We start from the raw sequence: 16394 nt of genomic DNA, 5'->3' as shown, positions 1-16394 counted from the left end.
AAGCCATTCTGCCGCAATTCCAGTTGATTGTAAACAAAGTTCCTCTAGCCTAGACTACTTATTGCGCTGGGGGAATGAGTAGTCATGCTCTCATACCCTAGCGGTTAGCCAATCAGACGCAAGCAGCATAGCTGATTGAATATTAATGACAACTGGCGCAAATCGAGCTGAGTCTTCCTGCAGGCTTTCTAAACCACACTAGAATGGCCACTAGACACTCCACTAGAAACAAGATAACCAAGGCATTTTTTCCACAAAACATGTTAGAGAGTCCATGGTAAACTTCAGACAATACCACAAAAGTAAAGTGATGTGACATACGGCTAAGTTCGATGACCCATACTCAGAATTCGTTCTCTGCATTTGACCCATCCAAAGTGCACACACACAGCAGTGAACACACACACCGTGAACACACACCGGGAGTAGTGGGCAGCCATTTATGCTGTGGCGCCCGGGGAGCAGTTGGGGGGTTCGGTGCCTTGCTCAAGGGCACCTCAGCCGTGGCTGGCCCGAGACTCAAACTCGAACCTTAGGATTACGAGTCAGATTCTCTAACCATTAGGCCACGATTTGCCCCAAGTAATGAAATACGTGTGGCAGGGCATCTTTAATATGAATACAATGATTTTCTAATGCCAACAAATCAAATCAAAACACAGTTTAATGTAAAAAAAAAAAAAAAAAGGATTGAAAATTTTTATTTTCCCATTATTATTATTATTATTATTATTATTATTATTATTATTATTATTATTATTATTATTATTATTATGGGCCATTTTGAATCTTTTTCAGTGTCATAAATTATTTAGTTGCAACAGTATTTATAAGGAAAGACTGGGATAAATTGTGTTTTAAGTGACTAAATAAAAATTTGTCACATCACTGCTCATACTGCTGCATGCAAGAACGCATCAGTTGATCAGTTGAACTAACCAGTTGATATTACAAATGAAAAAAACGCTGTGCTTTTTTGTGTATACAGTATTTCCTCATAATCAACATTGATTTTTATTGACACCACTGCCATTACAACACATGACATGCTTTTCAATCAGTTTATGTAGTGAGACTGCGACTTACATCAAGCATGCAGGGATTGATTTTAAGCTGTGTTTCAGACCACAGTCATGCTACTGTAGCTGTGATAGAAACTTGACTGCATGTGTGTATGACAATTTACAGTAACCTCCCTTTAGATGGCTATGCTACAGGACTGCTGTGAGAATGTTAAGTAATAATGTACCACATGGATGATTTAACTTTTTTTTTCTTCAAGATCACATGGGCTAATAAAATGAGGCTGTGGACCAGATTTGTCCAGTAAACTTTGCCTTTGACTCATGTGCCATGGTGATTTATTTTTGAGGAAGAATTTGTGCTCTGTATGCTCTGAATGCTTTGGTGGTGCTGCCTAGAGTATAAGTCATAATCAACATTAAATGAAAAAGATTCACCATGATACACCTCAGTAAGGCAAACTTCATCTTTCCAGTGTTTTGTGTTGCATTATTTAAGACAATAAAGTTCTGTCTCATTCCTAATCATCACCAAGGTGATTACTTTAATCCAGATTGAATTAATCAGGAAAGACTGTCTGAATGCAGCATAGAGTTTGTGTGTGTATGTGTGTGTGTGTATGTGTGTGTGTGTGCATGAACAGGAATGCTGTATTATCCATACATTTGTGTTATTAGAATCGTTGTTACGTTTAGAAATGTGCAGAATCTCAGCATGCTTTAATTTACTGTAAGTTCACCAGTCGCTGTTACAATTTACCCACAGTCTTCATATACAGCAGAACTTAGAGCCTTCTTCCAGCTCCTGCTTGATGATACATGCAGATAATTCTGTAGCATGATAGTAGCATGAGAAGCTTGTCCTTTTTTCTAAGCCCCTGTAGCTTCTTCAGATTTGAAATAAAGAGGAAGTTAATTTTTCAGAGCTGGGACTGTAGGTTAATGAATTTTAAATGTGTAAATGTTTGCATTTACAGTCATGATGAATCAAGAGCTGTGTATAGAATGAAACGATTCATTCATAAAGGCAATGGATATAAAAAAGAAATGCAGTTGCATAAAAAGAAAATAAGAGCCATAGTTAAAATGTTACATCGCCAAAACAATTTGGACTGGAATTAGTTTGGTTGTCAGATTTTGGAAACAGCAGTTAAACATGGCTGTGTAACAAAAAAACGCTGGAAGAAAGAAGCCCTTCCTGAGAGCATCTTACAAAATCTCCAAAAATCTTCACACAATCATTTGATCTACAAATGACATTGTGTGCTGGGGTCAGATGACACCACAACCTAACTTTTTGGTCTTCAACAGGGAAATTTACAAAATATGGCAGCGCATCAGTGATGATTTAGACAAGGTTTTTTTCTTTATTGTTCAGCATGCAAATAACTTTAATATTTTGAATGAGCTGTCCAGAGATTCGAGTTAAGACTCTGAATATGACGAACTTTTCCCAATGCTTTGACGTCATTTTTAAGCTACATTTGCCAACTTATGGCACCAACACTGCATACAGCCTTAGAGCCTTTTTTGTTATGTGGAAACGAGAAGAAATCTGATGTGGAACTGGAATGTCAGCCAAGTTAAAAGAGAAAGTCAACATTATCGTCTTATGCTGGGCTCCACTCTCTTCTAACTGTACTCCAAAACCTAAATATGCAATAATTATGACATTCCGTTACAATCCTAAACCCTGCCTATTATTACTGTTAGCAAATGGTACCCAATAACTTACTGGAAACGAATCTCTGTTTAAGCCAAGAGCAGAGACAGCACGATCATTGATCCAAGAGCAGCTTAAATTACCAAAGTATTTCACATACTTAACAACATTATCGTTTACAATGTTTGACATACACCACTGCTAAAATCTAATATCACAGCGTTCAACAACCAGTCACATATTCTGCTTATTACTTCACTTAGTTGTCAGTTGTAGTCAACAAATACAGGATGGAACATTAAACCAAGCCAAAGGCTGCCTTATTTGTTCTAAGATTCAATAGGACACACTCATGAGTTCCAGCAGTGTGGTTAGGGTTACAGGTACAAATGAAAGTGAAAAAAGTGAAAGTGACGTGACATACGGCTAAGTAACCCATACTCAGAATTTGTTCTCCGCATTTAACCCATCCAAAGTGCACACACACAGCAGTGAACACACACACACACACTGTGAACACACACCCGGAGCAGTGGGAAGCCATTTATGCTGCGGCCCCCGGAGAGCAGTTGGGGGGTTCGGTGCCTTGCTCATGGTATTGCTGGCCCGAGACTCGAACCCACAACCTTAGGGTTAAGAGTCAGACTCTCTAACCATTAGGCCACGACTGACCCTCCAAATGAATATGTAATTCTGAAATATCTGTGTATATGTATTTGGGGGTACAGATTAGGGGCTTTTTTAAAAAAAAAAAAAGGATCCAAAAAAAAAAATGAAAAAAGAAAAAAAAGAACTAATAATAATAACAGTGGGAGTATGGCTTGGAAGTGCTGACACAGCATACCTGGCAGCCCCTGGCGAGAGAGACTTCAAAGGCCCCTACTCTTTGAAAGGCATCACGCCTCACCCCCTTGGCTAAAAGAGTCAGTATGTTTAACGGCTTCAGCATGTTTGGCACAGACCACTGGTCCCAAAATGCTGGACATGGAGGGAAGGATCAGGAAATCAAACATTAAAGAAAGAATTAAAGTCAACATAATCAGGCATACATATCCTAATAACATCAAAAAAAAAAAAGAGAGAAAAATTATACTTTGGAATTTTTTTCAGCATTCAGAGACCTCATCCAAGGTGAGGAGTGGCAACAGCTTGGTTTGGTTTAATTTTGCTCGGTTTGGTGCACAGCAGACAGCAGCCAGTGGAAAGTTCCAGGCAGATGCTGTTCTAAAGAGATGCCACAGTTTGACCAGAAATGAACCTTTAAACACAAACAAATTCCCGCTGCCAAGACTTTCAAGGGAAGAAGAGGTCAAGGAAATGACTGCAATCTGCAATCACTGGGGACAGAACGATTAATTACTTACTAATCTCAACTGTATCAGCGACTCTGAGAGAGTCAGAATGACTGGATACACACAGCATGAGTGGAGTAAAAGGTGCTTTGGATTAAATAATAATGAGATAAGCAGAAACAGAATATGCCATCAAGGCATTTAACCTTATAAGACGTGAAAGCCTGTTTTGGATATCTACGCAAGCATGCTGTGAGTAGATTATAAATTCACTACATCTTTTATTTCTTTTGTGGAAATAAAAACATTTTTTAAAAAGGGAAAAGCCAGACATTCCGAAAATTCCTTGACAGTTCCATACTTAAGGAAGGGTTGGACTAGAAAAACAGACACATGGAGATGAGGGCCAAAGTGTCTGAGACATTGTCACCAACCTATCACTATAAAACGGAGGAAGCCACATAAGCTTAACCCTTCCTCCCATTACATTGCACTGTGGGAAGCTCTGTATGAACACCTCAGTTTACAAGCGATGGTACTGCACTATGGTTTTCCAAGTATTTGAGTGCACACACACAAACACACACAATATAAATGTGCCATCATGTAATATTGTTGCAGTACAGGTTCTGGTACAAAATTGAATTTCTAGGAATTCATGATGAACTGGAAATGCACAGGAATTGATCGTCTTCTTTTTGCAGTTATCTTCACTTATTCTGCTGAGATGTTATTGTGATTGTAGGTGTTCTTTTAATAATGACAAGCAAACAAATGAGGATCCCTGATCTAAAAACTATTTTGACTTTTTTTTAAAAGATATTATATTCTGAGATTTCAAAGGCATGGTACCTGCCTAGCAGTCTCACCACATAAATTACCTCTTTTCCATCAAAACGTAGACTCCCAGCTCTCTTTAAAGATTCTTCAGAGACCATTAAACTGGCCTTTAAGTTTTATTGCCTGTGACCGATTTAGCCAACACAAACTAAGCACCTATAAAATTGTCCAGAAATGATTACACTGAGAAAGCTTACAGAATTCTAATTTGCCTCTTCAATGATGCACTTTCGGTTCGTCCTTCGGTAACATACACTGCTTGAAGAGTGTGGGGCTATCAGGTGTCAAGGTTGAGAAAATTAATGGGATAGATGGATAGATGGATAGATAGACAGATAGACAGACAGACAGACAGACAGACAGACAGATAGATATGAATATATTAAGAGGTCTGTCTCTTTCAATCTCTCTCATTCTCTGGTGCCCTACAAGGAATGAACCACTTTCCAGACAATTCATGCTTCTCTGGCAATTCACCGATCTCCTTTCATCCCATGACCTTAACAATGTGATTCTCACTACACATTCTCACTGCATAATGAACAATACACTAAGGTGCATTTTAATTCTACAGGTTGTTATATTAAATTGGGGGAAAAGAAATGCATGATGCAACCACAGAACTCGATTTCACTCCAAATCCAACATTTACCATGGCACTGAAGAAACATACTAGAGTTAATCTGGAACACTTACCCTTTGTTAACCTCCAGACACATTAGTGCATAAAATGGGTGAACTTGTAATAGTCCAAATACATAAATGTACTGTAATGGCAGCAAAAACTGCATGAGTTTAATGCTACATTACAGAGCTGGATGGTGTAATAGTTTACACTTGTTATCACTCACCTATAAAAGATTTGTGAAACAACTTCTGACAGCCTAAATGTAAGACAGCCTCGCAGCCAAGGGTTTAAATATTGCTCCCTACTAGTCCACACACATAAATATGTACTTACCTCACAGCACCAGAGAGGTTCATGCCTGAGTGTTGAGTAGTCGCTGTATCAGGCTGAGTTCCTGATCTGACGCTCTGTGCTCCTCTGCTGAAAACTCCTTTCGCTATGTTCAGGTTGGTCAACTTCACAAAATATAAAAAGTTGGGAGAAAAAAGTTAAGTAACAAATAAAATTAATATTGTCCTTACAACAGATTTTTAATACACAGAGGAGCAAAAATCAAATCTGATTAGCATTAGTATGGTGATGCACAGAGTATTTACACTAATTGCATGAATAAATGTCACAGATTACACTATAGGCAACAGACCAAAGCAGTGATAATTCTTCTAGCTTGATCTGTTGTGTCATTATTACTAATTTCCTTGTTCACTTTTCTACAGCTCAGAATTTAGAGGTTCTCCATGAGCCATTAACAGACATTTAAAGGAAATAAGCAATTATACAGACAGCTAGTCTCTAAGAGCAGGATGTAATTACACACTTCTTTGTTGCCTTGCTACTGTAATCATGAACCCATATAGTGTAAACAAACCCTAGGGTCATCAAAAGCACTGGACTAAGACATAGAAAAAGAATGTAATATAGACTGCAGTGACTGGGCAGCCGGAGAGAGTAACGAGCTAATAGTAAGGTTCAAAAAGTTGTATTTTGGGACACTGGAACGGTGGCGATATATTTCTTCTGATCATCCTGCTCCTCTGGAGTTGACAGAGCTGTTTATTTTCCCAGAGTTTAAGGCTGGGTTTCTAGACAGGTGGACAGTTTAGCAGTTTGTCTGGTTATCATACCAGAGAAAGGGGAAATGTCAGGCATTCCTCAGCGACAGGTGTTTAAATTAATGCAAGATCTGACAGAGTGCAGCCAGGCTTTTGGAACCACCATTGTCTTCGGGGAAAGAGCTTATTTTCTAATGTTACACATACTTTGTTGAGATCTGCCATCCCTTGTCAATACATATCAAGATCAGTGACTCCAAATCAAAACATGCATGACCTGCACATATCAAGCTTACTCCAAGGCTCAGACATTCTAATCATAATATTAAGTCATGCACACTATGAAACACAATATTAATGCTTTTCTAATTCCAAATGTAATTCTAAACAATCAGAAATGTAGTTTCTTTTTTTGTTGTTGTTGTTGTTGTTGAAAGTGTTACAAGAAAATGCAGCTATAAAAAAACATCCCTGTATTTGGATTAATTCTGTCTGTTGATCTAAACCCTCACTGTAGTTACTCCGTCCGTCTCCAACACAAGCTAAAGGAAATTTCGGTCATATTTTAGCCACATTACAAACACGCCACATGCCAGTTATGATGACCAACCTCGAGTAATGACTTCATCAAAAAGATAAATATATGCCGCTTGACTTAGTTCAGAAATGCAAAGTATGTGCCTTTTTCAGAGCCATAAATGTTCATTTTGTTGGAATACTGACCCAGGATCTAAAAATATGTGCAAATCATCAACAAGATCTCCATTTTGTATAGGTGCAGACTTTATCTGAAATGATACAGCAGTAAAACTATTTAAATTCATGAGAATATAATTGTGTGGTCTACTATATTTGAAGCTTAAAAATGCAAGGGGAAATAGAACAAAAAATATTATTCTGGGCTGCACTGGTGTGTGCTTGTGCATGTGTGTTGCATAAAAAAACCTGCAAGGTTAATACAGGATGGCCATCGTGTCCTTCTAACAAAGGTCATGGGTGATATTCTAAATCTGAACATACATTATATAAACACTTGTAACAGAATGTGGCATTGTTATGACATAATCCTTTATCAGCCATGTGAAGCAAAAACTTTTAAAAAGTAATGTACTGTGACAAACCTGCAAAAAATTAATATACTGTACACGTATAATGTATTATCAGAACGTTGTAAGGGAGGCAGACAAAAATAACAGTAAATAGAAAAAGAAAATAATAATTTATACCAAAAACACAAAGCTTTTCAGGCTTGAGTGCTTTCTAATTACTATGTGTTACTTTTCATAAGTGCTAACAATGGAGGCTCTTTCCAAATAAATCTTCTAAATAAACATGTCCCTAGAAAAAGCACAAACAATTACACACATTTCAATTCCAGTTGTGTAAAGCGTCTGCCATTCAAGTCAAAAAATACCATAAAAATAATGTCAGTAGAAGCACATTGATATAAACTTAAAAGCCAAAACTAACATCCAAGCTAATCAGTTATAGGTATTTTATTAACATAATACCAGAATGAAGTATTCAGCAGTGACGTGGTATAAATTGGAATCATTTGTTTGCATGTGATATAGTATAAATTGTTTGCAAATCCAAATTCATTCCACAGATTTTCTCAAAATCCAAAAGCAAACTTTTTGCAGACTGGCAGAAAATTCAATGATACAATGAAAACCTACATGAAAGCAATAATGTGGTCAACTGCTAAAAACCTACAGTACATGAGATCCAGATACTATGTCTTTCATCAACACAAACGTGAACCAAACGGAAGAGGTTCTTGGAACACAGTATTTGTAACTATATCAGCATTTGACAGACTTAATACTTAACAAACCAGGCAGACATAAATATCTCACTATGTGACCACAATGATTTTATGAGCCATCAGGAGATCCGGACAGCAAAACTGCCTCTAAGTGTAACTGGATTATCAAGCCTTGGAAATGCAGTGGAATTTTAATGTGCTTTCTGATTTGTAATATTTATGCACTTTTTTTTCTTCTATGTTGTCATACATAAGTCAGCCCCACTCTCTTAATACATGAAGCACTACAAAGCACAAGTTTGATTTACATTTGATTGAATTCTAAACCAGAAATTAGGCAGGGCATAAATCTGTTTGTGTTTGTCTAACCCATAAAACTAGGCTGGAAAGGAACGTGCCCGAATGAACTTTCCATGATAAACAAAGCAAACACCTTCTAATGTAACAGTATACATTAGAGTAAAGGAGAAAGGGGAGGCAGAAAATGTGCAGTCTGTGTGGTCTGGTGACACCGCGCTGAGGAGAAGGGAAGGGGGGAATTAGAAGGGAACTTAGCCAGTGGGCTTCCCGCTGAAGAAAAAAAAAGCTTCAGGGCAAAAATGATAGAAGAGAAAAAACAAGAGCACTCTTACTCCCTCGCTTGGTGCCAATTTGCCACATTCTTCTATTTATAAGCATCAATTACTCAGAAAAAAAAAATCTGCCTGCCTGTTAAATATCAACACAAAGCACCTCTGCTGTAGAGCATCTGATAATGAGACCTCACACAAAGCTTTGTATCTTCCACCAGCCACCATGCTGTACCCTACAGTACATCTCTGGTATTTGGCTTTGTTTAGGCACCAAAAAAATTATCAAATACTAACAGCCTAAAGTACAGTATGCATGCATAAAGAATGCAAAATACCTGGTACAGTTCTAATGTAGGCATGTAAGAGTACTATGTAGTACTACTACAAACATGTACCCCCAACTCCCACACTGATAGCCCACCGTAAAAAAGAATTGTTTCTGGAAAGTGTCAAATTCAAATTTCTATCCTAAATTTATACATTTCTATAAAGCTTCTTTGTTACTGTCCATCATTAAAACAGGTATGCAAATAAGACTGAATTGAACTGAAATTGTTGTGAATTTCTTTGTGTGCCTGTGTGTGTGCGTGTGAGCACGTGCGTGTGTGTGTGTGTGTGTATGCGTGCACGTGTGTGTGTGTGATTCCTCTTGTACCACAATCAACAATTACAATTGATTAGCTTATCTGATTAATACTTTTTAGCTTATCTGATTAATACTTTTTAGATTTTTAATGAAGACATGCCAGGTTTCCACCTGTTTATAGTTACATTTGATGCTGTGATTAGTTAGTTACTGTTATTGCTTGTTACAGCATCTATAAACAGTCATTCCCTCACCTGCCTTTCTCTCCAATTTAATAAGTCATGTCACTGAGGAACCAGAAAGTGCCGAGTCAGTCCTGAAACATGTTAACCATCTTATAAAGCTTTGACAATGGAGACTCCTTCCATAAAAATAAAAAATGTTTCCTTGCAGAAAGCTTCAACATATGTTTGATTGCAATTTCCAGTGAATGAGCGGTTACTACAGAAAGTCCCTGGGTACTCACATGTTGTGTAAGGAGACTTATGTGGCTGGAAGTGCTGTATTGGCGAGCTGCTTGTTTCTCCACTAGTTTCTTCAGGGCAGCCACAATAGCCTGCTGATTTGACTGGGCCTGGGCTGAGAGTGAATCTGGCCCATTAAACACTCCTGCAGAAGCAGGTCTGGATTTATTGGCCTTATTACTTACTGAAAAACAAGCCAAATACACAGTAGGTTTAAGAGCTGTATTTCTGCTAAATGATTTAATGTGACTTCCTGGGATAAAAAAAAAAAAAAAACACTGCAAAATATAATATAATATAATATAATATAATATAATATAATATAATATAATAAGTGTGGCTGAATGAAGATAAAATAGTTACCTTGCACTGCAGAGGAAGGCCACAAGACTTTCTGACTGCACAAATTTGTGGCACAGGCACTGGAAGATGAAACATCACTAGTGGCCTGCTGTGCCATTTGTGAACCCGGAGTTTGTCGTAGCACTTCAGTAGTTGCAAATGTTCTAGGTGAACATGAATGTGATGAAGCCCACATTACTCGTGCAGGCCGCAGAGAATTTGTGGATGACGAAGATAAGGTCATGTGTGGTTTACTGTGAGATTCAGCATGTACGTGAGGGGGAGGATGGATATAAGGAGGAGGTTGATTCTGGGGCTGAGCTTCAGGTTCAGGTTGTGGGAAGCACTGCTGCAGGTGGATATGCTCACAATCGAGGGCTGCATGATAAGATGAAGTGTGCCGAGAACCCTGGGCCTTGACTGTCAGTTTACAACTTTTTGGAGGTTCAGGTGGCACAATTATATTTTTAACCGTTTTTGACAGTCCTTGGGTCTCAAAAGCAGTTGAGGCCGCAGACTGACCTTTTGTCACCGGGTTTCCATTTTGTATTTTGCTGTTTTTGTGTCCTCCACTATTTAATGTACTATATTTGTCACTGTTTTGGATAGTGTTACTATGGCTGTTCATGTTCACAGTTACACTGCTTTTGTTGTATCCTGGTCTGGTTACACTCTCTTGGATTTCTTCACTTTTTGGCAAGTTGGCCTTGGCAGTCAGCGATGATCCTGAAGCACTAGAGCCTTCTTTGGCATTTGAGAGAGCTGGATTAAAAGACAAATAATAAATAAGCCCCATCATAGATTAGTGATAACACTGATTATTCTAACATGCATTTTTAGAGCATGATTAACAGATTCTGTGTCGATTTTATGAGCTCTACAAGAAATATAGTGGAACTAAGATATAAAAAACTAATTAAATAATTAAGCAGTAAGCAGTAAGATGATGGCTCTTTATTTTCTTCTGTATACGTTTTTAATTCTTAATAGTTTTCATATACTCCTAGTTCTAATTCTCTAGTATTCTATTGTTTAATTCCTAGTTTTCTGTGATTTTCTTTTCTTCCCTGTTGCTGATATTTTACGGACTTGCTTGATTTGACCCCAGCTTGCTTTGAAAATGAGAATGTATTTGTGTTGTGACCCTAGGCATGAACTCCACATCCTAGTGTGCATCCAAAAAGTCTGCTCCAAGTTTACTCCAATGTACCTATAGTATCACGAGTTTCTTCATTGCAGTCAATCACACAGAGAAATACATATCAAAATATTTCCCACCCTTTAGTAGCCCGAGCCTTTGAATCACCGGCAAAAATATGCAAGATTAAATCAGCTCCAGTTGTCTTGACTTAATAGTATTAGATAAATTTAAATAATCAATCAATTTCACAGGCATACATGCAAACTTATAAATACAAATGCTCACTTCTCCTGCACTGATGCTTCGCAGGCTCCTCTGAGCTGTTACTGCATTTTTTGCTACAGTCCTGTCTGGAACTTCCCAAAAACACACTGGCAGACTTGTTCTTGTGTGTGTAGAAAGTGAGAACTTCTTCTAGATCACTTTCACTTTGAACAGGTAAGATAAGACAAATACAGAAATAAAACATCTCAATCCAACTTTGACACTTCATTATTTATGGAACTAAAGTGTTCACATATATAGAACGAGTAATACTTAGCACACCAACCTTGCTTCCAAAATAAACTCCCGAAACACATTTGAATTGATGCACCGATCTTTATCTTCAGTGTTCTCCAAACATTTCATCATTTGTTCAGTCTCCTAGGTTATAGATATTACATCAGTTAAGTCATTTACCACACACACAAAAAAAAACTATAATAACAAGTGTAACAGACCTGGTTATAACAGTGGATGAACTCCCCGAGCTGATTGGCCAGTATGCGGCGGCGGTCAGGCACGGAAAGCTGGCGGCTGGGTAACGTCACCTGCATATCCTGCTGCAGGTTACTGGCAGCTCGCATCAGAAAACGCATTACCAGCTCCTACAGGATGACACAGAGTTGGATCATAGATGGGGAGATTTAGCACAGACAAAGGGGTCATACAGTAGTTTTTAAGTACTCTTAAAAAAATAAAAGTAAAATATTAAGGAACTCGTTCTCACACAAGCACACAACAATGCGAACGCACTTGTGCATATTCCATATATGTAAATGTTTCGAAATTGTACAAAATATTGGTGTGATTATGTAAACATTTAAAACCTAGTCCAAAAATGCTAAATAAATGTAACATGTCCCTCTGACAAGACCCTGTGTAAGGGGTTACTACAGAAACCACAATGTTAGAAATTAGAATGTGTATATTAATATACACCTGTTACTGTTATTTGCCTTACAGCTGGAACTACTGTCCAAGCTGCTGTTCCAAAAAAAACATAAACACTTTCTGACGTATCAGTAATGAGAGTTGTGATGTGGTTTAAATATATTAAAGACAAATAACACCATGTATAATTTTCAATAATACCATCTGGTCATTGTCCTTTTGTGCACAGGCAGGGGTACTGTAGGTTCTGCTCTCTACAAGAAGCCTCATCTGGACCCGATGGAGATAGGAGGAGAAGGCCATGCGCGCCTGAACCTTACTGAATATGAGACAATGACAGTGGAGAAGACACATGAAAAACAGGAGAAACTGTTAAGATCATGAAAATCAAATGTGTGGTTAGGAGAAAATGAGGATAAGTACATAGACAGGGAATAAATAAACAAACAAATAAATAAACAAACAAGTTAAGTAAGCAAGTAAAAAAGTCACAAATCTGAGACCTGAACCCTATAGAATGTAGGTCTGTGTGTGCATATCTTAAATATATGCTTATTTGTTGTTCTTCCCTAGCAGAAGTCATACAAAGTGGTATGTGTCAATGCAGCAAAACATTTGCACGAGTAATATTTTAAGAAAAAGAATGTCCTTACTTATGTTGTATGGCTGATAAACTAGATGTCACGGAAGAACCTGGGGTGAGCAGTGGGATTACAATGTTTGGGAAAATGTTTTGGAAAAAGCTGTCAAACACAAACAATGATATACTGTATTCTAATTGCCCAGGTCTCTTTTTACTTCTGGCAAGCACAAAGGAATTTCTACAAACTCAGACTTGCCATTGTAATTCCCTGCTCAAATTACAAATTGTGATGGGCTTCATAAGCCAAGCGGAGAGTACTGTCTTTGTTACACTTTTGACAGGAGCATGTAATATTCATTAATGTCACTGTATGAAAAGTGCAGGTTTAAATATTTTTGTAGGGATCTTGCATAACCCAGGAAAAGGAGTAAATGTGTTTTAAGCCTTTCCAAGTTCCTGTTAAATGTTCAACAAAGGAAAAACAGTCTGACTGCACCAATCAGACAGCCAATTGGAGCCTTAGAGGTCAAGCTTGACCGGCATGATTTACTGGCTGAGGAAGGATCCACTTCCTGTGTGTATGAGGTAGACAATGAGTAGTCCTGCAAAAGAAGACATACTGCATGAACACAACACCACGGCCCCGCCAGAAGACAACCAAAATGTAATAATTAAAAAGATATATATCCTTTGTATACTAGGAGTAGGGTTAGGTGTGTGTTAAGGTGTAGCACTAAAGATTTACACCAATAACTGTAACTGTGTAATGAAACAAGGATAGTAAGTAAGGCAGTCGTGGCCTAATGGTTAGAGAATCTGATTCGTAACCCAAAGGTTGTGGGTTCGAGTCTTGGGCCGGCCACGACTGAGGTGCCATTGAGCAAGGCACCGAACCTCCCAACTGGTCCCCGGGCGCCGCAGCATAAATGGCTGCCCACTGCTTCGGGTGTGTGTTCACAGTGTGTGTGTGTGTTCACTGCTGTGTGTGTGCACTTCGGATGGGTTAAATGCAGAGAACAAATTCTGAGTATGGGTCACCATACTTAGCCGTATGTCACGTCACATGAGTATATGCGTATAAATGTCTAGTGAGTTGATCTGTAGTGTAATTTACTTTTTGATTTTATGCTGCACTTCTTTTATTGATTAAAAGAAAGATATCAGATTTATGGTGTGTAGTCAGACATCATGGTATAGAAACATGATGGCAAAAAAATGTATTCCACAGTTAACCAGAGCAGAGGAGAAAACAAAAAAGTCTGGTCTGCTCTGCACCACGTCTTTTAATTCAACTTACTTTTTTAAACGATTAGCCTAATGTAAAAACACCAAAACTGGAGTACACAATGGAAAATGTTTTTTTTTCCTTGCTACAATGAGGGTCATAAAAAACAGTATTATAAACATTTTATACTGTAAGTATATGATGGGATTGAATTTTATCAAATGCAAAAGGGAAGGGTTACACATAAGTAAACATTCTGCCATCTACGTGAGTAGACGTTCTCAGCAACAATCACACAGTAATGAGGTTATTGGCATGAATAACCTTGGGAGCTCTGCCTTTGGTAATCACTATATTGTTATGCTTCATAGCAAACATATACAACATTTAGTTGCGGTCCACTAATTCGATAGGACAAGGGGCGTTCCAAGAGTGCTGAAATTTAGTATAACATCAATCAAACAGAACATTTCACTGTTTGTATTTCAGTCTGCTCGTCTTGTTCACTACAAAAGATTCCAATTCTAGCAATAGTTTGATACACTGAATGCATTACTACATTTCCTTCAGGCTGTCAGGAAACACTTCATCCAAAAATAAAGGACAAAAAAAAAAAACCAAACAAAAGAATTGTTCTTATTTTTCTTAAATGTCAGTTAGTCAATCTTAATTTCTTGTTTATAAAAGTGTTGTATAAAAGCAGCATTGCTTTTTTTTTTTTTTGCTATTAAATGATTGAAATTTAATAGCAAAAAAAAAAAAGTGCAGAGCCATACAGTATATTTCAATCAATGAGATGCAACATGAGCACGAATGCTGTTTTATCAAATACCAACACAAGGCCACAGGTAATCACAGCTGTTCTGATATTCAGTACAACAGCTCAACTTTGAGTGCAATGCTGCTTTTATACAACACTTTTATAAACAAGAAATTAAGATTGACTAACTGACATTTAAGAAAAATAAGAACAATTCTTTTGTTTGGTTTTTTTTTTTGTTCTTTATTTTTTCTATAAGTGAAGAAAGCACTAAATACATAATTCATGCTCAAATAAATAATCATTTTTAGAAAAGGCCATAGTTCTAAGCTGAAAATATCAAAAGGATAAGAAAAAAAAACAAAACAAAAAAAAACGTAGGGCACTCTTAATGTCCACACTGACCTGAGATCCCACCCCTGCTGGAGAATATGGAGCAGATCCACTCTGGGTTTGCTGACTCTAGCTGGAAAGTGTTCTTCAGTTCGGTGCCTCTCCATCAGGGTGGGCTGAGGGTCTGTGTGTGCCAGAGACATTGTGTGCTGCTGCTTTCCCTGTGGTCCTTGCTCCTCTCCCTCATCAGTTTCCTCGTTTTCACTGCTGTGCGCTAATGATGGTAAAGGCCTTCGACCTGAAGGCAGCAGGGAAAATACATAAATGCTTCAGTGTAGGTAAAACCAAGTTAAATAGTAGAGTGCTATTTCCATGTTGGGTTTATTTCGATATTAAGTTTTACCAGTTTTCCTTCTCCGAGGAGTGGTACGGCTAGTCGTTTGCCTTTTCCTGCGTCTTCGTGCTTCAAGAGAGAGCAATTTGCTCTCATACTGAATTACATGACAGGGTTTATAGGCCTCCTCTTCTAAGGGTACATTACCCTTCAATCTATGTCTATGAAAAAAAATATACAAAACATTTATCATAAAACTGCATTAAATGGTTCAGATCTAAATAAAACTATTAAAATAACTCAAATATAGAGTGCATATATAGCTAAATATCTCTAGCATACTTTGTACAGAGTATGAGCCATAAACCCTGCTTTAACAAAAAAATGTATTGTTATAAAATGTTAGAAGAAGAATGTTTACCTGTTTTGTGCGATCACAGATTTTCCTAATCTGAGGAATAAAAATCATTCCTTTTAATTTTTAAAAGAAACATGTTTGGCAAGATGACCAAACATTTGTGGACACCTGACAATCCAAGAGCATATGTGATTCTTCCCCAAACTGTTGCGACAATGTTGAAAGCACAAAATTGTACACGGTGACTTTGTCTGCTGTAGCTTTACTGTTTCACTT

General features: G+C 37.7%; 1 protein-coding gene across 10 annotated transcripts in view; it reads right to left on the bottom strand.

Moving 5' to 3' along the window:
• Positions 1-16394, bottom strand: part of ttll5 (tubulin tyrosine ligase-like family, member 5) — a 61210-nt gene that overhangs the window by 21366 nt on the left and 23450 nt on the right. For 9 of the 10 annotated variants that reach the window (XR_007144482.1, XR_007144483.1, XR_007144484.1 and 6 more), the window contains 10 exons: positions 16182-16211; positions 15830-15981; positions 15499-15724; positions 12727-12844; positions 12093-12239; positions 11921-12015; positions 11656-11798; positions 10251-10991; positions 9890-10071; positions 5779-5900 (listed from right to left, as the gene is read on the bottom strand). Coding sequence is in view for 6 of the 10 variants with exons in the window: in XM_027172852.2 (XP_027028653.2) it covers positions 5779-5900; positions 9890-10071; positions 10251-10991; positions 11656-11798; positions 11921-12015; positions 12093-12239; positions 12727-12844; positions 15499-15724; positions 15830-15981; positions 16182-16211 (1956 nt within the window). In the remaining 4 variants the exon portion in view is untranslated. Of the gene's footprint in view, positions 1-5778; positions 5901-9677; positions 9740-9889; positions 10072-10250; positions 10992-11655; positions 11799-11920; positions 12016-12092; positions 12240-12726; positions 12845-15498; positions 15725-15829; positions 15982-16181; positions 16212-16394 lie in introns of those variants that run through there. The other variant, XR_007144485.1, reaches the window with a different exon arrangement.

The sequence above is a fragment of the Tachysurus fulvidraco genome, chromosome 12 (assembly GCF_022655615.1).
Source record: "Tachysurus fulvidraco isolate hzauxx_2018 chromosome 12, HZAU_PFXX_2.0, whole genome shotgun sequence".
Lineage (NCBI taxonomy): Eukaryota > Metazoa > Chordata > Actinopteri > Siluriformes > Bagridae > Tachysurus > Tachysurus fulvidraco.
Note: the sequence above shows the minus strand (reverse complement) of the source record. Positions and strands in the feature narration are given on the sequence as shown.